Source organism: Rhinatrema bivittatum, chromosome 6, assembly GCF_901001135.1.
Source record: "Rhinatrema bivittatum chromosome 6, aRhiBiv1.1, whole genome shotgun sequence".
In the NCBI taxonomy this organism is placed as follows: domain Eukaryota; kingdom Metazoa; phylum Chordata; class Amphibia; order Gymnophiona; family Rhinatrematidae; genus Rhinatrema; species Rhinatrema bivittatum.
The window spans coordinates 244,819,966-244,847,370 of NC_042620.1; the positions used below are offsets into that span (position 1 = coordinate 244,819,966).

General features: G+C 43.1%; 1 protein-coding gene across 1 annotated transcript in view; it reads left to right on the forward strand.

Moving 5' to 3' along the window:
* LOC115094053 (sodium- and chloride-dependent neutral and basic amino acid transporter B(0+)-like) overlaps positions 1-27,405 on the forward strand; it is a 42,446-nt gene that overhangs the window by 11,627 nt on the left and 3,414 nt on the right. The window contains exons 4-13 of the mRNA XM_029606705.1: positions 371-532; positions 3,725-3,857; positions 6,764-6,896; positions 7,445-7,585; positions 12,116-12,344; positions 16,191-16,316; positions 17,383-17,501; positions 22,655-22,754; positions 24,404-24,513; positions 26,269-26,436. Coding sequence (XP_029462565.1) covers positions 371-532; positions 3,725-3,857; positions 6,764-6,896; positions 7,445-7,585; positions 12,116-12,344; positions 16,191-16,316; positions 17,383-17,501; positions 22,655-22,754; positions 24,404-24,513; positions 26,269-26,436 — 1,421 coding nt within the window. The remainder of the gene's footprint in view (positions 1-370; positions 533-3,724; positions 3,858-6,763; positions 6,897-7,444; positions 7,586-12,115; positions 12,345-16,190; positions 16,317-17,382; positions 17,502-22,654; positions 22,755-24,403; positions 24,514-26,268; positions 26,437-27,405) is intronic.

The following is a 27,405-nucleotide window of genomic DNA, read 5'->3' on the forward strand; positions in this document are numbered from 1 at the left end:
AATTAAATTGGGAAATGCCACATGTCATGTTCTATCTATTTTATTTATTTATTTATTTATTATTTTTATTATACCGAGTTTCATGATATGAATCACATCAACCCGGTTTACAATTAACAATGTGAATAACTGCAGAGAGTAACATAGTAGAAACATTTCCCAATTTGACATCAAATATAATAAGAAACTTAACAAATAAAAACATTATAACAATATTTAGGATGTGAGAAGTTACAAAAAACAAGGAAAAATAACTAGGAACTGAAAGGGGAGGAAATTAAAGAAAGAATATTAACATTTTAGCCAACTGTCTATCTTATGACATTTGTAAAAGATGAGTGTAATAAGATTTTTTTTTTTACCTTTCTAGGAGTGGGTATCACCATGGTCCTTATTTCAACAATGGTGACTATTTATTACAATGTCATCATTGCCTACAGTCTCTATTATTTATTTGCCTCATTCCAAAGTGTACTACCATGGTCTGACTGCTTTGAATGGGCGAATGAAAACTGCAGCAAAATAGCTAAAGGTATTCCATATCATTTTTATTGGATATGCTTTTTGCATTTGCTATTAATTTATGCACTCAATTATTGTCATAGATATAAAGTGTGTGTGTGGGGGGGGGGAGGGTTACATTTTGGTGCTATCTGAAATAAATGTTTGATTTGATCAACTTACCCACCAGAGGGTTTTATTCACAGCAACAAACCATCATAATTTGTTCTTGATGGAAATCAATTTTATGAAGATACTTGGAGCAACAGTCAAACCATGCCATTGACTGATCAAAACTGGAGAATCTGCATAGTAACTATCAAATCTTTTTGAGGGTTACACTCTTCTTGATGAAAGATAAAAGAAAAACATGTTTAAAAGTGAGAAAAAACAGTAGCTTTGTTTTGGCTTTTATGTTTGTTCTTAGAGGGCTAGATTTTCAGCAGCTAAGTCCCACAATGGAGCATTTAGATTAGGCCACTCTAAAAGTGGGCATCCCCTGAGACATTCCCAGGGCAGAGAGAGGACTAAGCCGGTTAACATTAATTTAGCTGTCTAGCCACGAGCAGCCAAATAGTAGGCCATAATCAAAGCGGCTATATTTTGATCAACCAAGTTTAGGATAATTTTCAGCCAAATTCCAATGTGGCTGAAAGTGTGCTTAGCTCAGCTGGTCAACATCTGGTCAGCTAAGCCAGGTCTTCATTGGGGTTTTGAACATCAGCCCTAAAGTAGCATAGCAGATGATTGCAGTTGAAGACCAACTGACCCATCTGTAATGAAAATGGACTTTTGTGTTGTGATGTGGTTGGCACAACCTAGTAGGCAAACTTACCCACCAGAGGGTTTTATTTGATGGAAGGGAAATAGAACCAAAAGGTTACTAAGGGCCAAGAGTAACAGATAAGTATGAGAAAAAAAAAGTGCAAAAGCTTGCTGGGCAGACTGGATGGGCCATTTGGTCTTCTTCTGCCGTCATTTCTATGTTTCTATGTTACTAGACACACACCAAAAGCTGGCGGACATGCTCTGGGCTGGGACAGAGCCCTTGTGTACCAGGGATCTGCAGGATTTAGGTGATGGTCCCACAGAACAATGATGAAGAGAGAGTCTGGAGCTGAGCTGAGGTCAGGGCAAACAACAGAGAGCCACCAAGTACAAGCCAAGGGTGGGGCAGGAAGTGAGAAGAGTGTAATCCAGGTCCAGAGCAAGAATCAGTGGCAGGTGGCAGGCAAGAAAGGGGTCCCTGTCTGAAGCAGTGGTCAATGGCAGGTAGCAGGCAAGAGAGTGGTCCGTGTCAGAGGCAATGGCCAGAAGCAGAAGGCAAGCAAGAGAGAAGTCCAAGGCAGAGGTCAATACTGGTAAGTAGATTGAGACAGACAGGACATAGAGGACTAAGGCAAGGCAAGTGCTAGACAAGAAAGAAGTCTGAATCCAAGGCAGAGGTCAATACTGGAAAGGAGGCCAAGACAGACAGGACCCGGAGGACTAAGGCAAGGCAGGCAAGGAAATGGGAGCAGGGCAACAGAGGCAAGACAGCAAGGCAAGACAACTGGGCAAGGAGCAAGGCAAAACAATGAGGCAAAGGAACAAGGAGTAGAAGAGACACAGGAGATGCAACATGGACTGCTAGGCAGGAGGACCTGTTGCTGAGGCAGGATTCCAGTGCAGTGCAGGGGTTTAAATACCCAGGGCCTTATGACATCATCCTTGTGCGCCACATCCTGTTTTCCAGCCATTGGCCCTTCTAAGGACCAGTGTGTGTGTGCATGCACATGCACAGGTGCTTAAGGGCCACTGAGGAAGTAGGCAGCATGTTGGCATCATTGGCATCAGCAGAGTTTCCCGGGGTGAGTGAGGATCGACCACGGCAAGGCAGTCGCAGTTGACCAAACGTTACACCATCCAGTCTGCCAAGTTGTCTTCCTTTCTAGGCATCATCTACTTTGGGTACCTAAATAGCCATAATTAAAGCAATTTCAGCTGCCTTTTCTCATATCTTTTACCAAGTTGCTCATCCTTTTTCCTACCACTGCCCTCTATATCTGTCCCAAGCATATTACATTCTGTTATATTGCTGACCTCTGCCACCGCTGATGGGAGGCTCTTCTTGGTCTTGTCAGCTTCCCTTTTAGTTCTTAGATTCTAAGTCCCATAATTAAGTCTTCGGTCCCTGTTTATTCCCAGTGATCTCTGTATATAGTCCCCTACCCACAGACAGTATGTTCAGAAGAATCTCACCAGTCTAAGAGCACGAGGGATGCCTCCTCAATGCTGTTTGTAGTAGTGGCAGACATCGCTCCTCCCTTTCCTGGCCTGAGTGAGCATGCCATCTCTTTGGCGTGCCCTGGCCCATATTGCCTCAATGAATGAAGAATCTGAACACCTGAGCCTTGAAGCTGGCCCTAAACAGACAGTTTTGGTGCATAAGTCCCAATGGAGCAGTATCATATTTAGAAACTATTGTTTTTATATATCATAATTATTTCTTTTTATTAGAGGCTTTGTTAATTTCAGCAATGATCATTATTCTTGCCTAAATTGTAAAATCTGCAGTTCTTTATTTAGTAGTGTGATTAGTTCACAAGATTGGGGCAGGATAGAGATGCTCAAATATGAGCATCTGATCCCACTTTCTGTTGATGCAAATGCACTTTTTAAAGAAGAATTAGTAATAACTAACTCAGTGGTTCTAAACCCAGTCCTCTGGACACAGCCAGGCAATTGGGTTTTCAGGATATCCACAATGACTATGCATGAAATAGATTTGCATGAACTACCCTCATTATGGACCGGATTTTAAAAGCCCTACGCGAGTAAATCCAGAGGATTTATGCACGTGGTGGGGGGGGGGGGGGGGTGGTGGTTACGTGCGCTGGGCCTATTTTAAAATTGTGTACCCCTTTTTGCGCACCGATCCCCGATTTTATAACATGCGTGCGCCTGTGCACGCATGTTATAAAATCGGGCGTACACGTGTATGCACCGGGAAGCGTGCTCACATGTACGCCTGCGTGCACCTTTTAAAATCTATCCCTATATGCATATCTATTTCATGCATAGTCATTGTGGATATCCTGTAAAACTAAGTGGCTAGCTGGGTTCTGAGGACTGGGTTGAAAACCCCTGACCTACTAACTTGTCAATAGAATGAAATAACATTTGTAAACATAAATTACAATTAATTTAATAATGAACTTTAATGACTTTTCTCTTTTCACAGGCACTTGCAATATAACTTTAGGCAATAACACTTCTACAGTAAATTTAACATGGGCTGAAGAAAACAATAAAACCTGCATTGAAAAGAGCACTGTTTATCTGCCAGTGGATCTCCCAAGCAAGCAGTACTGGGAGTAAGTGCAAGATACATAGCACACATCTTTACCTCTTCTTGTCAGTTATAGTATGCCATCTTTTTAAGAAATAAAACTGAAGGGCATTGAAAACAAGAATTATATATATTAGAGGCAGAAGACAAAAGGAATACTAGCATTAGAGAATTGGTGGAGGAATATCCTAGTGGTTAGAATAGCAGGCTGCATACCAAGGAAGTAAGGGTTTAAATCCTGCTGCCATGTCTTGTGGCCTTGGCTAACTCATGTCATCCTCCATTGCCTCAGGGAAAGTACCATGAGATTCACTAATGTACCATGCAGGTTAGGGATTCCTGTGATATTTTTCTCAAGAGGTAAAAAATACCGCAGGGACAAATACTATGGCTTAGCTGAACTCTGAAAGAATGTATAATGGTGGCCCCACATCCTGAGGCTGCCATCTTTTAAAGGGCCTGAACAGCAGGCATACTGGCCACCTCTCTCCCCTGTGGAGTGAAAATGCCTGGGGAGGTTCTATTGAGACCCCTGTCAAGCCCCCCCATCCTTCCACCTCATGAGGCAGCCAAAGTGCAGAAAATAGTTTAAAGGACCCGGATCCCCTGTCAAACCCTGCCCTCTTGTAATACGTTTGCCTTCTGGCCCCCTTGATTCCCACCCACCCACACTCACACACACATTAGCGGCATGATTTTTAAAATAGCAACACCAGGCCTTGAGCCCTAGGGAGCACTTAAGGCTCCACCTGACCACTGGAGACTTGTAAGTACTTGGAGAGGGAGTTGGAGGGACTGGGGGAGGTCGGATGTCTATGGGGGTGCGGGGAATTATTTTACTCAGACAGGATTTTAGAAGGAACAGAGTTTTAAAAGATGGGCCAGGTCTGGGACTTTAACTCTTTTTTTTGTATTTTTTTTCTACCTTGGCTACCTCACAGGGTGATGGGGGAATGGACTAGTGATCATCACTCTACCAGAGGGGGTTCACTGTACCAGGGGTTTTAATTCCAGCAGAAGGAGCCAGCATGTGGGCCACTCAGGCACTTTAAGGATACATCCTGGGAGCCTCAGGATGTTAACGATAGATGTCAATAGCTTTCAATCAAATAACACAGCTTGCGAGTTTTAGGCAAGTCTTGTTGGAATTATATTACATTTCAGTATAGAGGAGTTGATTTGCTTGCCTTTGCTTTAATACTGAGGAAGATAACACGCAACATTTGAAAAACTATTTGTTATCTCTGCATTAAAGCACTTACTATGTGATAAAAACTGTATACTGTGTGGTTAAGCCCTAAAGCAGCTTATTAAATACACCCTCTTAGATTGTAAGCTCCCTGGAGTCAAGGAAATGCCTACTGTACCTGAATGTAACTTGCCTTGAGCTATCAATGAAAAGGCATAAATCAAAATAAAAAAATAAATAGTGATTCAGTCATGGTCAATATAAGATCCCCCAAATCAGAGCAGTTGATGGTTGTTCAAGGTTTTCAGCTGGGGTGAGGGGTGAGGAGGACAAATGCAATCATGGATTTGGCAGATTATGATTTGGTTCTTATGGGTTTTTTAATTTTGATCCATTACCCTGGAAACAACTTCAAAGACAACAACATTTCTACCTATTTTTCAAACTCTGTCATTTCAGAGTTATTTGTTTGAAGCCTGAATTCCAGTGTGGGCTATGGGAACTGACTTGCTTAAAATTCCCCTGCATTAAACTCAAATAGCTATAGAGGAAAATAATACAATCTAACTTATTTTGCTTTAGAAATCATTTCTTAAATATTACCAAGTTCTACCACCATAGATGATGCATATGAAAAAATTGCTGAATGTATGGTAGTGGTTAAATGCTGGCTAATGAAAACAGGTTGTATTTGAACAAAAAATAAAACCCGCAGATATTATGTTACAGTCACTTTTCTTCTGTATTGGACCCTCCACCTTTTAAGTTTCAGGAATAATCATGTTCCTCAAATCCAAAATTTAGGGGTAATTTTAGAATCAAATTTTATTTTTACAGCCTCAAGTAAAATCAGTGGTACAGAATGTTTTCTACAAATTGTACATTCCGAAGAAACCTTATTTGGATATTATTAACTTTCGCACAGTTTTACAAGCATTGGGGATCAATTTTCAAAGCGATTGCACACAAAAAGGGACTTTTCGCACGCCAAAGTGGTGCGAAATTGGAAGCGAAAAGGCTTCTTACCTTTTCGCCATCCACGCTGTCTTCGCGGCGTCCGCCCCAGTGCCACCTCGACTCCTCCTGTTCCAGTCTTGATGCCACCCCTTTTTAGTGATCTCACGCGAAAAGAGACTTTTTGCGTACAAAAAGTCCCTTTTCGCTGCGATCGCTTTGAAAAATGACCCCAGGGTGTTAAGTGGGGACATTCCTGTGTACATAAGCGCATTACTTCAAATATACAAACCATCATGAACATTAAGATCAGCTAGAAAAAATTAGCTAGATATATCAACAATACAAGAAGTCCAATTGGAGTATATGCGAAGTCGAGTTTTCACGTTTGCATTACCAAACCTATGGAATAAACTACCCAATAAAAGCAATTACGGATTATCAACTTTTTTTAGAAAGAAATTAAAAATGTATTTATTTAGTGCAGTCTGTAATGCCTGATATTTTTGATGATACGTCATTTTTATTTCTTGCTTTCTGTAACACCAATTGATCTCAGGTAGAACTCCCATGCTAAGATTAAATAGTTGATTAGTTGATGCATTGTCTTTGATAGATTTGAATGTGGTGTATTTTGGTTTTGTTTTCTTTATGTGAAATATGACTGTATTCTTGTGTACTGCCTAGAATAATTAGCTAGTATGGTATATGAATACTTTATCAATACATAAATATTGTTAAGTGTTTTCAAAACTATTAATCGGCATGGGGTTTCTTTTTGTGTCTAGTAAAGTGGCACTCCGTAAATCCAGTGGTCTTGATGAAACTGGGGAAGTTGTGTGGTATTTAGCCCTTTGCCTCCTCCTTGCATGGATAATAGTTGGAGCAGCACTGTTTAAAGGAATAAAATCTTCTGGAAAGGTAACTCATTGGAACGTATTTAGGATCCAGTTTCTTCTAATAATCACCCTATTTTTTCATATCCCTCTTGCACTACACAATGAGTTTATAAAGATATGGCATTTGAATAAAAATTAAGCCTAAAGGTCTTATTCAGCAAGGCTTTTTCCCTTAGGCATAGAATGGGAGAAAAGCCTTACTGAATCAGTCCTTAAATGGAAAAAAATACCTCTACTATTATAAATGCCTCCAATTTTTTTATTGACATTAATGACAATTTTTGAAGTAACTTTTGTTTTCTATAAAAATGTTCTTGATTAAATAGAAGCCAGTTTTAATTTAAATTATAAAGCATGTGAGTAAGATGTGGAGGAACTGAGTTTTTGGGAGGAAGATAAGGATTCTTAACTTAGCCGGGTCAATGGTGGAAAGCCATGGGGACACAAAGCTGCTCATGCTCATTTATCAGCTGAAATCCAGCTAGTCAGGGGATTTGAAATAAGCAGGATATTTTTTTTTATTTCAGATTTTCTCTAAACTAATTGTGATGCTTTGTCTCATTTTTGCAGGTGGTGTATTTTACAGCTATATTCCCATATGTTGTCCTACTTATTCTTCTAGTACGGGGCGCTACCTTGGAAGGTGCTTGGGAAGGCATTGACTTTTACATTGGGTCACAATCAGATTTTTCCAAACTGACGAATGCAGAAGTGAGTGCCTTGCACAGTATATAATAATTATATAATTATTATTTTAGCATTTCCAGCTTTAGTGCAAAATATTGTTTATGCTTTGATTAAATCAATCCATCCATCAGCCTGATGGCCAAGCTCCAAAGTTTCAATGTGTGGATGAGACAATGATGCAGGGAAGAGGATTTTAGGTTTGTTAGGAACTGGGAAACATCCTAGAAAAGGGGGAACCTATTCCAATGGGCTCCACCTTAACAACAGTAAAACCAGACTACTAGCACTAACCTTTAAAAAGGAGATTGAGATGATGGTAAAAGCTGATAATAGCTCAGAAGCGCATGGTTTGGATAGATGTGTCTTTGAAGGATAATAACAAAACAGAGAAGTTAGGGAATCATAATAGAGAGGTTGCAATAAATGCTAAAGTAGCCCAGGTGCCTTTAAGTGAAGAGCAGACAGAGCTGAAAGATTCCAAATTACCCCAGTCAACTAATAAGCAGGTTGTTAATGCCACCTTTTCCTCCCTTCCCCTATCTAACCCACCCCCCAGCCCTAACTAAATCCCCCTTCCCTACCTTATTTCATTGAGAAGGCAGGCATAACTTGCGCGCGTCGCCGGCTCCCTGCCCCGGCACAGGCCGCTGTGCAGGAGCACTCGGCCCCACCCCCGGATCGCCATCACGCCCCTGGACACGCCCCCAAATGCCACGCCACCCCTGACAAGCCCCCCACACACCCCCAAGGAAAGCCCCGGGACTTACACGCATCCCGGGGCTTTGCGCACGCCGGCGGTCTATGCAAAATAGGCGCACCGGCGTGCAAGTGCCCTGCGCGCATAAATCCAGCAGGATTTACATGTGCAGGGCTTTTAAAATCTACCCCACAGGGAATAGCTACTCAAATTTTAGCTACACAATGCAAGGTTTGACATTGGGAGTTACTACCCAGAAAAAGGATCTAGGCATCATAATGGATATTATATTGAAATCTTCTGCTTAGTATGCAGCGGCACCCAAGAATGCAAGTAGAATGCTAGGAATGGAGAATAAAACAGAGAACATCCTAATGCCTCTATATCGCTCCATGATACGACTTCACACGGAGTATTGTGTGCAATTCTGGTCGTTGCATCTCAAAAAAGATATATTGGAATTAGAAAAGGTGCAGTGAAGGGTGACCAAAACGATAAAAGGATGGAACAATTCCCATTTGAGTAAAGGCTAAAGAGGTTAGGACTTAACTTGGAGAAGAGATAGCTGAGGGGAGACATGATAGAGGTCTATAAAATAATGAGTGAATTGGAAACAGTATATGCAAATTGGTTTTTTATTCTTTCAAAAAGTAGAAAGACTAGGGGACATGCAATGAAGTTACTAGGTAAAATATTTAAGGCAAATAGGAGAGAATTTTTTTACTCAAAGTATAATTAAACTCTGGAATTCATTGCCAGAGGATGTGGTGAAAGCTGTTAGGTTTTTAAAAAGTTTGGCAAGTTCCTGGAAGAAAAGTCCATAACCATTATTAAGGTAGGCTTGGGGAAATCCACTGCTTATCCCTGGCATAAGCAGCATAGACACTGACACCTTTTGTGTTCCAGCCAAGTACTTGTAACCTGGATTGGCTACTGTTGAAGACAACTACTAGGTTTGATGAGCCTTTAGTATCACCCAATATGGCAAATCTTATGTAGTTCTGATAACTTCCATGTCTATGGGATGATCAGGTTCAAAACTGGATGGAAGTTGGATCTGTTGCGCTGCAATGGACGAGAGCACCAGGGGGCGCTCTCCAGCGCGGGACAAAATGTGTGCCCTTGCAGTGAAACATCCTTACCCTGAGCCTCGACTGAACCTGCATACTTCCTTGAGACCACCAATGCAATGGTGATCTCTGAATGGTCCTCCGACCATTCCAAGCCCTTTTGGACTGCTGCTAGGAGCGGCGGGAAGCAGCAGGTTGTATAGAGGACAAGGCAGTCGAGGACAAGACACAGGACAAGGATTCAGATGAAGACTCAAGGCAGGCGAAGACTCCGACATTGGAGTAGACAAAGATTCATGCGTTGAGGTAAACTTGAAAGGAGTGCTGTGACGCCACGCGCCCTACACACCCCAGCCGGGATGGTCGCGGACCATGTTGGAGGCGAGGCAGCAAGGCTGGCATTGACTCAATAACATTAGAGTTCAAGATGGCAATAGGTACTGAAGAGAAGAACATCAGGACAGACAATGAAGGTAACCGGCCAAAACTCCAGGTGGCCCCTTCCTGAACATGAGCCTCGGGAACCCGGTGTGATCAACGTATCAAGAAGGTCAACAGCAGGAGGACAACCCCTCCAACCCAGCATGGAAGATGCATCATGAAGGTATCCCGAAGTTGGACTTGAAGACAGACCACAGGAGAGGAGCTCCGGAACCCTGGACATGAAGAAGATCAGACGAGAGTGAAGATCCGAGACGGAACTCAGATGGATGAGGGAAATCTTCGATCCAAGATGAAGGATACTCCAGATAGAGCACTAACACCCACAGCCGGGGAGAAGGCTGCGTTGGCCAGACCGGCCCTCAGGCTATCCACCGGAGCACTGCGCGCCGGGGCCTAGGCGTAGCCGGAGTTTAGAGCATCAAAGGAGGAAGATGAGTCTCCAAGGCAAGGATCCAGGACATCTGGAACAGACTCCCCAGACACTTGATGAGAAGCAGCTGGGACAGATGAAGCGGACATCCAGAAGACTCGAGACCCAGGAGGGACAGACAGGAACATGGGTACCCTTGGCTCCGAAGATGGAGGAATCCCACCAATGCCCTACACACCCCAGCCGGGGTGGTCGTGGACCACTGGGCCACTATGCGCCCTACCAGCCCAGCCGGACTGGTCGCAGACCACGAGGGATGGGAAGACTGAAACTCAGGAACCTCTGGACTGGAATGGAACCTCAAGATAAAGCTGGAACAGAGACATCAGGATAACGCTGGAATGGAGACATCAGGATACTGAAGACATCAGAGAGACAAGAGACCAGGAACGTAGAACATCAAAGTAGTCAGGAACAAGGAATGGGATCCCAGGTCAAGGATGCCAGGCAGGAGCTGGAAATGGAGATCCTCAGGAGACCAGCTCCAGGAAGGAAGTTGCTCCTTGCGAAGGCGAGGAAGGAATAACAATGGAAGTCTTTTGTAGGCTGAAGCAGGAAAGTCCATGGTGGTCCAGCGGGGTGCTGGGAGAGATTTCCCCCTCTCAGGCCATCGGCTGCCACAAATCAAAATGGCGCTGATGGCCCTTTGCCCTTACCATGTAACAGGGCGTTATCGGTGCCATTGGTCGGCCCCTGTCACATGGTAGGAGCAATGGATGGCCCATGCCATTTTTTAAGATGATGCTGGCCATCTATTGCTCCTACCATGTGACAGAGGCCGGCCAATGGCACCGATAACCCTGTCACACTGTAAGGGCAAAGGGCCATCGACGCCATTTTGATTTGTGGCAGCCGATGGCCTGAGAGGGGGAAATCTCTCCCAGCACCCCGCTGGACCACCATGGACTTTCGTTAAGTCTTGGGGGGGGGGGGTCGGGCAAGTCTTGCGGGGTCGGGAGGGTGGGGGTTTGCAATAAATTAAATTTGAAGGGTTGGGGTGGGTTTGGGTTTTGTTTTGTTTTTTTACAACTCCCTATTGTAATTCATTAAATCTGAAGGGTTGGGGTGGGTTTCGCACTTCATTTCGGGGGGGGCGCTGTCAAAATAAAATCGGCTCAAACCGCAGGAAAACAAAATTTCCCACGGCGGGCCAATAACGAAGGCCGAACCAAAAGGTTCGGCTGAATCATGAGAGGTCTAGAACGGGTAGATGTGAATCGGTTATTTACTCTTTCGGATAGTAGAAGGACTAGGGGACACTCCATGAAGTTAGCATGGGGCACATTTAAAACTAATCGGAGAAAGTTCTTTTTTACTCAACGCACAATTAAACTCTGGAATTTGTTGCCAGAGAATGTGGTTAGTGCAGTTAGTATAGCTGTGTTTAAAAAAGGATTGGATAAGTTCTTGGAGGAGAAGTCCATTACCTGCTATTAAGTTCACTTAGAGAATAGCCACTGCCATTAGCAATGGTTACATGGAATAGACTTAGTTTTTGGGTACTTGCCAGGTTCTTATGGCCTGGATTGGCCACTGTTGGAAACAGGATGCTGGGCTTGATGGACCCTTGGTCTGACCCAGTATGGCATTTTCTTATGTTCTTATGTTCTTATGTTCTACTTGTCACCTGATTTGGCCACTGTTGGAAACAGGATGCTGGGCTTGACGGATCCTTGGTCTGACCCAGTATGGCAATTTCTTATGTTCTTATGTAAATCACATCAGAAATAATAGCTAAACATTTTTTGGGCTGGTTTATAGAATTGCAGATATGTAATTGCTTTTTAAAACTATTATTTGTTGGTGTTGAGCAATGTCATGTTTTCTTTATTTTATTTGATTCAATGTAAATGATTTAAATTTAATAAACATTTAATTAAAAAGAAATAATAGCTAAAATATTTCTATTTCAGGTTTGGAAAGATGCTGCCACACAAATCTTCTTTTCTCTTTCAACGGCCTGGGGTGGTCTGGTAGCTCTGTCTTCATACAATAAGTTTCATAACAACTGCTATGGAGATGCCATTATGGTTTGTGTTACAAACTGCCTCACCAGTGTGTTTGCTGGGTTTGCTATCTTTTCCATATTGGGGCACATGGCATTTAAAGCAAAGAAACCAGTTTCAGATGTTGTGGATTCGGGTAGGTATAATAATGGAGCCATTCTCTAGAATGACTTTTCTATGACTGTCAGTATGTTTATTTAATTTATATATGGTCATTTTACATATTCACATGCTAGAATGGAATGAAGAGGACTTTTTTAAACAGAAGTTAATGAAGATAAGAGATAATAATTAGAGTGGCATGGATGGAGTTAATTCTCTGCCTTAGTTACCTAGATCCAAATGCATTTCATTCTTGTATGATAGCAAAAACATTATATTTTGATATTACACCACAACAGGAAAGAGCTAATTTTATTGTGTTATGACAGTTATAGGTCAATATTCAAAGGGGGTTGACTAGCTAAGTTCAGAACATACCCCACATTTTTAATTTCCTGCCCTGTCAAATAAATACGTTTTCCCCAGGGAAGTCATCCCCAGCAAAATGTTACCCAGATAAAAAGAAGTGGAGTGAGGCTTAATTGTAATTGGTTAGTACTCATATTTGGTGCACTTTGTGTAAAGTTAACCGTTTACGTCTGGCCATGCCGGAAGGCTGTCCTAAGGTTATCCAGATAACTTTACCCAGGTAACTTTACTTTAGCTGGGCATATTCAGCAGATTATGTTGCATCTGTTGTATTTATTTATTTCATAAGAAATTGCCATACTGAGTGAGAACAATGGACTATCAAGCCCAGCATCCTGTTTCCAACAGAGGCCAAACTGGGCCACAAGAACCTGGCAAGCACCCAAACACGAAGAAGATCCCATGCTACTGATGCCAGTAATAGCAGAGGCCATTCCCTAAGTCAACTTGATTAATAGCAGTTAATGGACTTCTCCTCCAAGAACTTATCCAAACCTTTTTTGAACCCAGTTACTCTAACTGCTAACCACATCCTCTGGCAACAAAATGCAGAGCTTAATTGTGCGTTGCGTGAAAAAGAATTTTCTACGATTAGTCTTAAATGTGCTACTTGCTAACTTCATGGAGTGCCCCCTAGTCCTTCTATTATCCAAAAGTGTAAATAACCGATTCACATCTACTCATTCAAGACCTCTCATGATTTTAAAGACCTCTATCATATCCTCCCTCAGCTGTCTCTTCCCCAAGCTGAACAGCCCTAACCTCTTCAGCCTTTCCTCATAGGGGAGCTGTTCCATCTCTTATCATTTTGGTTGCCCTTCTCTGTACCTTCTCTGTACCTTCTCCATCGCAACTATATCATTTTTGTGTTACACGTGCTGCCCGCGGCAGCCCCGTGGCGCAGCCCTTTCACCTTCTCAGATGGACTCCAGCTCCTGGCTCCTCTTCGCTGGCGGCGGTGGGCTGCCAGCTCCAACCTCGGGTTCCCTCTGATGCCTCTGGCCCAGCCACGCCACCCATTGTTGCTAGCCAAGAGGTCCCTGTTCGTCGGGCCTCTCCGCATGGTCCGCGGAGAGATGCCGCCATCAGCGCCACAACCCTTCCTAGGCGCGTGCACATGCATCACTGATTCTTTTAAAGGGCCTGCGGTGGGAACCTGGCTGCGGACTCGGATACTGATGTCAGACTCTTCAGCGTATAAAAGCCCAGGCCTTGCTCCATAGCGTTGCCTTTGCAACAGGTCTCTTCATACTCCTCATACTCGTTGCTGATCCTAGATTTATCTCTTCATGTGTTCCTGTTTTCCTGTTGTTCCCAGTTCCTGTTCTCCTAGTTCCTGTTTCGTCTATGTGTTGGACTGACTCATTGGATTTGACCTCCGCTATGCCTGACTACTCCTCAGCTTCTCTCCAGCCCCGGAACTCCACTATGCCTGACCACTCTTCAGCTTCTCTCCAGCCCTGGACCTTCACCATGCTTGACCATGCCTGCCTTTTCTGTGCCCTGACCACTGCTTTGATTGACTACACCTGCCTTCTCCATGCCCTGACCACTGCCTTGATTGACTACGCCTGCCTCCTCCATGCCCTGACCACTGCCTTGAACAACTATGCTACAGCCTATCCAGTGTCCAGAGTTCTATGTTGCTTGCCACAACTCCTACTTGTCGCCGGCTCTAACCCTAGCCTGTCAGTGATGCCTCTCCTCGCCTATTCTCTGGATGTGGACTTTCAAGGCTTCGGCCTTCCTTTGCTTAAGCGCCTTCAGTTTTTCATTGTTCCTTTGGCGCCTGAGTTCCAGTACCGAAGCCAGTCCAGGATAGGACTGCGCCATCTACGCACGTCCCGGAGCTTTACGAACGTCGCCGGGCCTTTTTAAAATAGGCCCAGCGCACGTAAGGCCGGTTACACATGTAAATCCAGAAGATTTATGCACGTAACCCTTTTAAAATTTGGCCCTGAGTGTGTTCCATTAAATCATTTCTTTCAATATGCTCTATGATTTTGATCATTAGAATAGTTTCCACTCTTTTTCCCAGCATTAAAGTCAGGCTCACTGGTCAATAGTTTCTCGGATCCGCCCCTGGAGCCATTTTTATATACTGGGGTTACATTGGCCACCCTCCAGTCTTCAGGTACAATGGATGATTTTAATGATAGGTTACAAATTTTAACTAATAGATCAGAAATTTCATTTTTGAGTTCCTTCAGTACCCTAGGATGCAAACCATCTGGTCCAGGTGATTTGCTTCTCTTTAGTTGTCAATCTGGCATACTACAGTGATTTGGTTCAGTTCGTCTGACTCATCACCCTTGAAAACCATATCTGGAACGGGTATCTCCCCAACATCCTCATTAGTAAACACGGAAGCAGACTGGGAAGGAACTGGGGAAGCCCGAGGATGCGTCACCGTGCAAATTTGCTAAATTATACCCACCCTTGCATGCACTGGCTAGGATTTTATAAAATAACACGCCCATGTGTATGTGCCAGGTAGTACACACACATGGATGCACACATGTTCTTTTTAAACATCTACCCTATGGTGTATAAGGTGGATCACAAGATAAAATATATAACATCAATATAAAAGTTAATTACATTAATAAACAAGCAAAAGTAGACACCATGAAATCTAAGAAAAAAACATGAAAAATCACTGAATATTCAAATAAAGTTACCCAGGTGGGTAAGTTTACTTGGATAATTTTCCCATTCCTCTACTCAATATGGGCCTCATTGTGTAGAAACTTGACTCTTTGGCATCATTTAAAAATATGAATGTTATTGTGTAGAAAATGTAAGAATTATCAAGCTAATGTTGAATTTGGTACAGTCACTTAATGGAGAACTCTCTTGCTTTTTATTTCAACTATACCTTTAATTGTTTGCCATTTTCAATGGTTTTACATATTTTATTTTAGCTTGAGAATAACTATGCTATCAAATGCTAAATGTGACCAGCCACATAATTAAAGTCCTGCAAAGCATTTTCACTCTAAAAGCAAAAAGTGTGCAGACTGACATGTTCATCTCTTGCAAATTAAGCAAAATTAAATACCCTGTTTACCCTCATTATTCATCCCAAATTCATTAGAGCATATTATAAATAAACACACCTAAAACAATTATAAACAAAATTGAAATACAATATCAAATATAAGAGGTGGAAACACTTTTTGAAACAATAGGCCTTTCAGAGTTTCCGAAAAACAGTATAATTTTGCAATTGATGTAAAGTCAGTGGGAGACCTTTCCATAGAACATCATATTGGTTATAGAAATTTAGAATTGAAAAACAGCCTATAACATCATTAATGCATTAGATGGTTAATTTATCATAGTGTGGTAATTCAAATAGTGAGACAAGGATAATTTTCCCAAGTTTAAACAAAATGTATTTTGCTTAAGTGAAAAGTAATCATTGAATCGTACTAGTTTGGGTTGAAATATATATTTTTTTCAGTATTGCAACTCAGAATATAATGCAAAATTGTATCTTCTTTTTCAGGCTTTGCTTTGGCATTTATTGCCTACCCAGAAGCCCTGTCCCAGTTACCAGTAGCTCCTCTTTGGTCTTTTTTATTTTTCTTCATGCTTCTGACTTTGGGTCTTGATTCTCAGTTTGCCTCAGTAGGTAAGCAATGCTTTCATATTGTTTAAAAACATCTTGGGGTAGATTTTATAATACACGCCCACGCGGTTCCCGGCGCACACACATGGACGCACCGATTTTATAACATGCGTGCGCTGGTGCGCGCATGTTATAAAATCAGGCGGCCGTGCGCATGTGTGGGCGGAGCGGGCAAGGGGGAGGGGACTTTTGCAATTTCCGCACAGAGACACAATCAGGCCTTCCCCAGTTCCCTCCCAGTCCGCTCTAATTAAGGAACGGACTGGGAGGAAACTTCCCTAGCCCCCTACCAATACTCCCTCCTTCTTCCCCTCTCCTCTCCTCTCCTCTCCTCTCCTCCCCATCCCCTAAACCCTACCTATCTCTCCTTTTTCTTTTTTCTTTTACTACTTACTTCATGGCCCGAGCTGAAGTAAGTTGTGCATTCAGTGGCACTGTCACGGCCCACCCCCTTGAAGAGGCCTGGCACTTGTGCGCATTCTGGGGTTTACGCGCGTGGCCAGGTCTCTTTGAAAGTTCGCGCGGCATGCACAAGGCCCGGCCACGCAAGTGAACCCCGGATTTTACGCGCACAGGCCTTTTAAATGCCGCTGTATTTTTTTCTATATATACAAAACAAACTTTTCACTTCCTTGGCGCTGTGGATTCCACTTTTGGTCTTATTCTCAATTCTTTGAGGATTTTTTGCCCTGAATATATTTTGTCTTTTTAGCTCCATACTTGTTTTATAGTAAATGTGTTCTTTTCTTTATATCTTCCCCTATTTTGCAAGTCTTTTTCCTTGAGTCTACTTTTCAGCTACTCGTGCTATGTTCATACTGTATTTGTATCGGCGTGAGGACTGCATGGAGTTTTAATAAGCAGCAGCTTAGAAGCACCCCCAATTTACTTAGCCACTCCCACCTTTATGGATCTAAGCTGAATCATCTTCTGTTGTGGCCAATCAAATCAACTAAAACTATCTGAGATAGCATTGCTGCTTTTATTCAGTTTACCAGTTTCTGTATCCTACCATGTAAGTATCTGTTCTATCAAACCTTAATATTAAGTTACTGTTTTCTCTCTGCAGAAACAATTACAACAACCATACAGGATGCATATCCAAAGCTGATGAAGAAAATGAGGGGTGTAATTACTTTGGGCTGTTGTATAATCTTATTTCTTCTGGGGCTTGTTTGTGTCACTCAGGTATAGTACTTATTTCTCTGCCTGCTATACATTGTATTTTTGCAATTATTAATACACAATTATTTTTATGCTATGTACAGAAGTATGATTATATTGATTAGAACATTAAGCTACAAGTCAGGAGAAAGCCTGTATACAAGTCTGAGGTTCCACTTCACTCTCTGGTAGCAATGGACAAGTCATTGTATCTTCCCATACCACAGTATATTCAATTGTTATTGTGATGTGCAAATAATAATATTAGCATTTAAGAATTTAATAAATATAGGATATGTATCAGAAAAAAAACTTCTAGCATAGAAATAGATAGGGTATTATTGTTTTCCACAAAACAGCAGAGTGTTATCTAGTTTCTAAATGGTTTGGATAAAACAGCTGCTTTACTGATGTCATTATGACTTGCTCTATCCAGTCCTTCTGGAACTGTAAGCATGGCTGAATCCAGTTTGTCTGTTAGTCGCTCTATCCATTCCATCTGCTATTGGGAGAATGGTCCTATTCTGCCTGTTACCTTGACTGTGGAATTTGTTCATCTTATTTGTTACAGAGACTAGCCCTATAAAGTTCATATGTTACCAAGAGCATTACTCTAGTCAATTAATCTGTTTCCAGCACTTTGGGTCTATCCAACCCATCTTTATCTAGGTGCATGACTATCAAACCTATCTGCTACTGGGAATGTGGATCTATCCAATCTGCTTATTATTGGGAGCACTAATCTATCTAATCCATCCATTTAAGCAGAGTGTGGCTCTATTCATTCCGTTTCTAAGATAGTGATTTGGTCCTTCTCATCTGTTACTGGGAACTTGGCTCTATCTAGCTTGTCTGCCACTGGATATGTGGCTTAATCTAGCCCATCTGTGAGCATGACACTATCCAGTCCTTCTGTGTCCAGGAACATGGCTGTATCCCATCCAACTCTGGGCATTATAGAAACATAATGAACAATGGCAGGTAAGGACCATAAGGCCCATGGTCTACACATTCCTGGTGGAATACTGAAGATTCTACCCAATCTTATGCCTTACCCTCAGAGCAGTGCTTACTCCATTCTTTCTTGAATTCTGTTTTTGGTCTTCACCGCCCTACCCTGGAAGGCTGTTCAGATCTGTCTGCCACCCTCTCTATGAGGAAATATTTCCATGTCTAACCATTTTGAGCCTCATATGATTACATTTTTTTTCCATAGGAAAATGCATACTCCATGTACACTATTTAAGATATTTGAATGTCCCTACCATATCCCCTCTCTCCCACTTCTCTTCTAGGGTGCACACATGTAGTTCCTTAAGTCTCATTGGGTTAATAGTGCAGATTCTACAATTTTGGTAGCCCTTTTTTTTTTTTTTACTTCCTCTAATCTGTGTATATCCTTTTGGAGATATATTCATTATTCTCAGAACTGTTCATATATTCCAGAATAGGTCTCACAGAGACATTATCACCTCATTTTTTCCTACTGGTTAAGCCTCTCCCTACGAATATCAATATTCCTCCTCCTCTGCTACTGCCTTGTAGTCTTGATTATATCACACATTATCACCTTGATCTCTCTTCCTTTACTAATAACATGGAACCAACAGCACAATTGTTAAATTAAGCATTACTATTTCTTATTACTTATCATTTCTATAGTTCCTCTAGACATATGTAGCATGTATTACCTCCTTTGCTGCAGATTTCTCTGGAAGTTGATGCATTTGTTGGAATTTGATTGTGCCATTTCCAGCTGTCTTCAAACTGGACTATTTGAAAAATATGTAATCCATTCTTGCTTTGAGAACTAGACACCAGCCACTCAGTTATTTTCAATGTTCTAAACATAAAATATGATAGTAGATGAAGACTGTAAGGTCAATTCTAGTCTGCCCATGATCTCTTCCTGATGTAATATTTCAGATCCTACTTGACCTCCAGCATTACCATCCTTGCATTTATCCCAGACCTTCTTGAATAATAGTGCTTTGGCTCCTTATCATTGGGGATACTGTTCTATATATCCCAATTTCTTTTCTGTAAAGAAATATTCCCTTATTTTATTTCTGAGTCTTATCTCCTTCAGCCTCCTATCATGACCTGTGATTCTGGGACTTCCTTTCCATTGAAAAATGCTTACCTCATGCGCATAGTTTATACTTTTGAGGTATTTAAGTGTCCATCATATTATCTGTTTCTCTCCTCTCCCCTGGAGTAAACATATTTAGATCCTTAAGTCTTACATCCATAGGGCCTATGGTGCAGAAACTCCACCGCTTTTGCAGTCTTCTGGACTGCCTCTTCTATATCTATATCCTTTTGGATATTTGGGCTCCAGAACTTGATAAAATACTCCAGCTGAGATTTCTTCACTTATTTGTGCAGAGGTATTATCATCTTTTTCTCTACTGGTTATATCTCTCCTTAAACACTCTACATTCATCTGGCTTTCAGAACTGCCTTGTCATATTGTTTATCAACTTTGAGAGCTCAAGCATTCTTTCCTGATTATTACATAAGCCTCACCACCCAACAAGGTACTGCTCTCTTTTTTTTTATATGCCCCAAAATACATGACTCTACACTTCTTTGCATGAAACCAACCCCAGCAGATGCTAGGCAGAAACTGAAGAGGAATAGCTAAAGTACATACATTTCCTATACTCTAATTCTCCATATCCAGTGACATGGGATATTTAATGGAAGCCTTTAGGAACACTAAATAATTTGGATGCAACATGATTTTTCCAATATACACAAGTTATTTATTGAACTCTTAAATACTGGTTCTTTTTTATTTACTTCTTACTTAATATCAAGATTTTTAAGAAGTTAATGATAACTAGATTAAATAGTATATTGATGATTACTGTTGAACTGAAACAATTTGTAGGTTGAAAGCCCATCTCACTGAAATATTTATGTAGAGGACCATATTCAGACACAGTCCGGCTAGCAAAGTTAACCTGATAAACTTATCTGGCTAACTTTGGAGGTATGTTCAATAGTGAAACCGCACTATTGAATATAGCTGACTATCTTAAAGTTAGCTGGCTAACTATAGCTTCCTAACTTTAGGACAGCTCTTTGACCCAACCAGATTTAGCCGGCTTAGGCCTGGATTCTCTAAGGTCACAGACCTTAGAGAATCCAGCGGTAACGGGGGGCGGGGGGGAGAAGCGGGGGGGTGGGCCTGCAAAAGTCGGCAGCCATCGCACCACTGCGGTGTGCTGGCTGCCGGCTTTCACACTGAATAACTACAACATAAAAGGTGTAGTTATTCGGCGCGAAACTGGTAGCCATATCGTGTGCGATAACTTTTGAAAATGACCCCCTAAGTCATCTGGCTAACTCTGAATAATGGAGTTAGCCAGTTAACTTAGCCGGCCACCTCAACTCCTCCCAGTTATGACCTTGGAATGCCTCGAACTTAGCCGGCTCAATTCTAGCCTCCTAACATATTAGGTGGCTAGAATTTAGCTGGATATGTGCCCAAATATTCATTCAGCTGGATAACTTCTGAGTTACAAAACAGGAAGGGAGGCAATCTATGAAAGCCGTAATGGTGTCAACAAAAAGGATAGATGCTGGATATCTTTTAAATCATTTATTGTCAACAAAAAGGATGCCGGACGTCTTTTATTGACACCATAACTTCTGAGTTAGCAGGCTAAATGCTTTTCTGTTTATCTCAAAGAAAATGTGCCAGCAATATGATGCTCTAAATTCTTCTTCACATCCTTCCTTCACCCCGTCTGTCCTCCATCCCTGATCCGTCCTTCTCTCCTCCCATCACTTCCTATCCTTCCCATATCTTCTGTCCTTTCCCCTTCTCACCATCCCCAATCCTTCCCTCTCTCCTCCTCCATTTTTAATCATTCTTTCACTTCCCTTCCCATCCCTTCCTTCCTCCCTTATGCCTGAGATTCCATCCTCATTTCAATTCCTCATCCTTCCTTTTCTGCACTGAACAACATATGGAATAGATTTTTAAACTTATGCATGTGCGTCCATGTGCACGTGCTTCCCAGCACGCGCACATGGACGTGATGATTTTATAACATGCGCACGCCGGCATGCTCATGTTATGAAATCCAGGGATGCACACATGTGCAAGGGGGGGGGGGGGAACTCATGCAATTTTCATACAGCGATGCTTCCCAGACTTCCCCAGTTCCCTACCCCCCTAACTAACTTCCCTTCCCTTCCCCTCTCCTCCCCAATCCCTAAATCTAACCTACCTTACCTTTTTTTTTTTTTTTTAAGTTGCTGCTCCTCTGGAGCCGAAGCAACTTGCATGCACCGGCCGACTGCTGACGCGTGCTTCCCCAGTACAGTGGCAAATGGCCGCTGTACCAGCTGCCTCCAGCCTCGGCCCTCCCTGCCCCCCGGACCGCCCCTTCCCGCCACCCCCGGACCACCCCTTTATCTGGGTTCGGCACTTTGGCACATAACACAGGTTTTGCATGTGGCTGGGCCCCTTTGAAATCGTGCGCCGGGACAGCGGCCATTAGCTGCTGTTCTGGGGAAGCGTGCATCAGCAACCAGCTGGCGCATGCAAGTTGCTTCTGCTCCAAAGGAGCAGTAAGTAAAAAGTAAAAAAAATAATTCTTTTAATTAGGTAGATGGTAGGGGTTGGGATGGAGAGAGGAAAGGGAAGGAAAGTTAGGCAGGGGGATAGGGAACTGGGGGAGGCCCGATTGCGCTGCTGCACGTAATTTGCTACAATTCACCCCCTCTGTGCACGCTGCCCACACATGGATAATAAAATCTGGCACGCATGTGCACACGCTGGGAACTGTGAGCACATGGTCGCGCGCACACCTTTTAAATTCTACCCCATTATTTGCTAAAACAAAAACAATGAAAATGTTCAGGTTTTTAGGAGGCACCATAGATTTGTTTCATTTCAAAGAATCCAAACCAAAAATATTTTTCAATTTAGATTATGCATTTCATTTCAAATCAATGCATATCCATACCCGAGTTGCCACAAGAAAACTAAGAGCTGTGATCATAGGTTCACTTGTCACTAAACTAAGAGTCTCTAAGGCTATTGGTTTTGGGCTCATAATGATAACATTTTAGTGAATATTGATAATCATTTAAAGTTTGCATTACAATATTTTTGCTGCTTCATAAACTTTTGTTATACTATTTTGCTTCTTCTAAAGGCAGGAATTTACTGGGTTGATCTCATTGATCATTTTTGTGCTGGATGGGGTATCCTGATTGCAGCTGTCTTGGAGTTAATAGGAATCTGCTGGATTTATGGTAAGTAGTATAGTTGAGACTCATTAAAATACAACAGGGGAAAATCATTTTAATATCAAAGCTTTACTCTGAATGAGGGTCTGCCATTGTAAGAACGTTTCACTTATAACTGGCAAACACATTGTATGCAATCAATAAAACAGAATGGTATATAGTAGGGATGTGAATCGTGTGCCCGATCGTTTTAACAATCGGGTTCAGCTGGGAGGAGGGGGAAATCTGATCGTTAGAGATGTGAATTGGGATCGGTTCCGATTCCAATTCACATCACTAATTTTTTTTAGTGAGGCCCGCGCCAATAAAAAAAAAAACCCACCCGACCCTTTAAAATTACCCCCTTAGCCTCCCCCACTCTCCCGACCCCCCCCCCAAAAAACATTTTACACATACATGGTGGTCCAGGGGGGCCGCGGGCAGCGATCTCCCATTCCCAGGCCATCAGCTGCGCTAAAAAAAATGGTGCCGATGGCCCTTTGCCCTTACCATGTGACAGGGCAAAGGTAGCGCCGGCGCCATTTTGAATATTGGCAATATGGCTTGATTGCAGGAGATCGCTCCCGGACCCCCGCTGGACTCCCAGGGACTTTTGGCCAGCTTGGGGGGGCCTCCTGACCCCCACAAGACTTGCCAAAAAGTCCAGTGGGGGTCCGGGAGCGAACTCCTGCTCTCGGGCCGTATTGCCAGTATTCAAAATGGCGCCGGCGCTACCTTTGCCCTCACAATGTCACAGGGGCCGACCGTCGGCCTCTATGACATAGTGAGGGCAAAGGTAGCGCCGGCGCCATTTTGAATACTGGCAATACGGCCCCAGTGCAGGAGGTTGCTCCCGGACCCCCGCTGGACTTTTGGCAAGTCTTGTGGGGGTCAGGAGGCCCCCCCAAGCTGGCCAAAAGTCCCTGGGGGTCCAGCGGGGGTCCGGGAGCGATCTCCTGCACTCAGGCCGTATTGCCAATATTCAAAATGGCGCCGGCGCTACCTTTGCCCTGTCACATGGTAAGGGCAAAGGGCCATCGGCGCCATTTTTTTTAGCACAGCTGATGGCCTGGGAATGGGAGATCGCTGCCCGCGGCCCCCCCTGGACCACCAGGTATGTGTAAAAAGTTTTAGGGGGGGTCGGGAGAGTGGGGGAGGCTAAGGGGGTAATTTTAAAGGGTCGGGTGGGGTTTTTTTTATCGGGTTATCGGCGCCATTTATATTAGTGGCAGCCAAAATGGCGCCGATGGCCCGAGAGCGGGAGATCACACTGGGACCCCCCACTGGACCACCAGGTAATTTAAAACATTTTGGAGGGTTCGGGAGGGTGGGGGATTTGTTGTAAAGGGTCGGGGTGGGTTTAGGGGTTGTTTTGGTGTGCCAATTTTCCTGCCCTCCCCCCTCCCCCGATTTACGATTTTTCACGATAAATCGGGGGAATTTCTATTGTATCACGACTCTAACGATTTTTGATGATTTAAAAAAATAACTGACGATTTTTTTAAAACGTCAAAAAATGATTCACATCCCTAGTATATAGTGATACCATCAACAAAATAGTAGCCTACATAAACAGACATTTTATAATGTTGCTTGTTCTATCCCAATCAAATTGCTGCAACTGACAAAAGATGTTGGCTCACTTTTAATGTTCTTGTTTTCTCTGCATATAATAGGAGGAAACCGATTTATTCAGGACATAGAAATGATGATTGGGAAGAAGAACTTTTGTTTCTGGCTATGGTGGAGGGCCTGTTGGTTCATCATTTCACCTCTGCTGTTAACAGTAAGTTGGTAACATGGCTGATACTTTTTTTCATCTTCATTTTTATTGCATTTGGAGTACATCATATGATATGCTTATCCCCTCCATCTAATTACATTAGAGCTAGATCAGTGGTTCTCAACCAGTCTGGAATTATGTTTTTTTTTTGGGGGGGAGGAGAAATGTGGAAGGAAAATTCATGTTCATGAAAGTAAAAAAAAATTCTACCAATCAGAAAGATGCAGCAAGGTGAACTTATTAAAATGTAATGATAGAGACTTTAAGCAAACATACATTTTCTAAAAACCTGCCAGAAAAAAGAAAATAATGCTTCTCTATATAGTCACAGATCTCTGTACTACTTCAGGGTGGGATCCCTGTTTTGAACCAGGGTGGGATCCCTGTTTTGAACCAGTTTCCATCCAGCTCAGACAATGCAACAGCAATTCTTGGTAAAGAGTTACAAACTGCAGCTTTCTTCCATACCTGGTATACACTGAGTCTGTCCAGTAGGTGTCACTGTGGCATAATAGGATTGTAAATCCATCCCTTTTCCTGTCTAAGGACCTGTGGATGCTGTTTCCATAGCATCCTTAGCCCTAATTGCCCACAGGAGTAGAAACTGGGCTCTGTAATTAAACCTAAGATTTCCTGTGTGTCAGTACAGTAGGGGTGTGCATTCATTTTCGCCGTATTGGCGATCCGCAACGTATATTGCACTATTCGTAGTATTTGTGGGGAAGCGAAACGTATCGCAATTCCCCATGAATACACAAATCTTTGCCGAATTATACGGCCACCTAAATAAAAATATAAACAAACCCCCCACCCTCCTGAACCCCCCCCAAGACTTACCAAAACTCCCTGGTGGTCCAGCGGGGAGTCCGGGAACCATCCCCTGCACTCTCACACCCTCGGTGCCGGTTTCATCATGGCGCCGATAGCCTTTGTCACAGGGGCTACTGGTGCCATTGGTCAGCCCCTGTCACATGGCCATTGGCGCCATCTTGTGCTCCTACCATGTGACAGGGGCTGACCAAAGGCACCGGTAGCCCCTGTGACATAGTATGGGCAAAGGCTATCGGCGCCCCAGGGACTTTTGGCCAGCTTGGGGGGGTCGGTACCTGTGACATAGTGAGGGCAAAGGCGATCAGCACCATTTTGAGTACTGGCATCGGACTGCCAGCGTGCAGGAGGTCGCTCCCGGACCCCCGCTGAACTTTTGGCAAGTCTTGGGGGGGTCAGGAGGCCCCCCCAAGCTGGCCAAAAGTCCCTGGGGGTCCAACAGGGGTCCCAGAGCGACCTCCTGCACTCCGACCATCCGATGCCATGGTAGGAGCACAAGATGGCACCGATGGCCATGTGACAGGGGCTGACCAATGGCACCGGTTGCCCCTGTGACAAAGGCTATCGGCGCCATGATGAAACTGCACCGAGGGTGTGACAGTGCAGGGGATGGTTCCCGGATTCCCCGCTGGACCACCAGGGAGTTTTGGTAAGTCTTGGGGGGGGGGTCAAGAGGGTGGGGGGATGTAGTTAATTTTAATTTTAGCTGGGACACGAATAGAAATCGCCGTATTAACTCATCGGGGTGCCATACGGCCGAATGCAACATATCTGCTGCCCGACGAATCCGAATCACGAATGCAACGTATGGCATCCCTCTGCACATCCCTACAGTACAGTGCATTGCCAGAGTCAAATAGTTTTGTATGTAGTTCAGATCAGCCTGAAAATTAGTATAGTAATCTTATGTGAGACCTTTTTTTTTCACAGGCAATTTTGATCTGGTCTCTGGTAACTTTTCATTCACCAAAGCATGGTGATGTAGAGTATCCTACCTGGGGAACAGCACTGGGCTGGTGTATGATTGGCTTCTGTATCATTTGGATTCCCATCCTTGCCATAGTAAAACTTATCAAAGCTGAGGGCAGCTTGTGTCAGGTAAGCATCTAACAGACCCTGTCTTAGGGGCTCCCCACTATTTTTCAGGATATCTCTAATGAATATGCATGTGTCTCATACATATTCAAATCTAACCAGAAATCCAGAATGTAAAACATTATTATTCATTTATATAGTGCATCAAGATATGCACAGCATTGTACAGACACATAAAAGAAACAGTCCCTGCTCCATGGAGCTTACATCCATGTTCCAGGTGTTATCAGGCGAACAGCTGAAGTGGAGGGTGTGCTATGATCCAGCTTCTGGAGAGTATTCAGGAGGGCTTCTGGAGTTATATGCAGTATTGGTTTGACCTGTGATTTAGTGTTTTCATCTTTGACATTTCAGGATGTTAGAGTATGGAGGTCAAAACTTACCATATGTTGGTCTGTCCAGGAGAGCTGAGTGGTCTATAAATTCTTAATTGAAGGTCATGTAGTAGCTGGTGCAGGATAAGTACCAGTTTGAGTTTGTGGCCTGAATCGTGAGTAGGCTTGTTGACTAGCTGTGTTAGGCCTAAGGTTTCTATTACAGCCTGATATCTTGAGTGGGAGCTGGGTCTGGTTCATCTGTGTGGATTTTGATGTCACCTAGGATTAGTGTTTTAATATGATCTAGTATTATCTCTGAGATGACTGAGAGGAGATCTTGAAGGGTTTCCAGTGTTGGGTGATGGACCAAGAAAATCCTCCATTTGGGCTGGGCATTCTTTTTTTATTTTTTTAATCTCTTGTGTTGGTGTAATGGCCAGGCCTAGTGATTTTTTTTTTTAGAGATTAAGGTTATGCAACCTCCTCTTTTGTTCTTGCATGGGTATTGGAAGAAAGTGAAACCATGTGGGCAGATTTGGAGGAATCAGGGGAGTGTGAGTGACTTGTGCCCATGTGTTGTCAGGCACATTATGTCTACAGGTTCTTCTATTTAAAGGTCAAGTAGGGAGTCCAGTTTGTTATGAATGGATCAGAT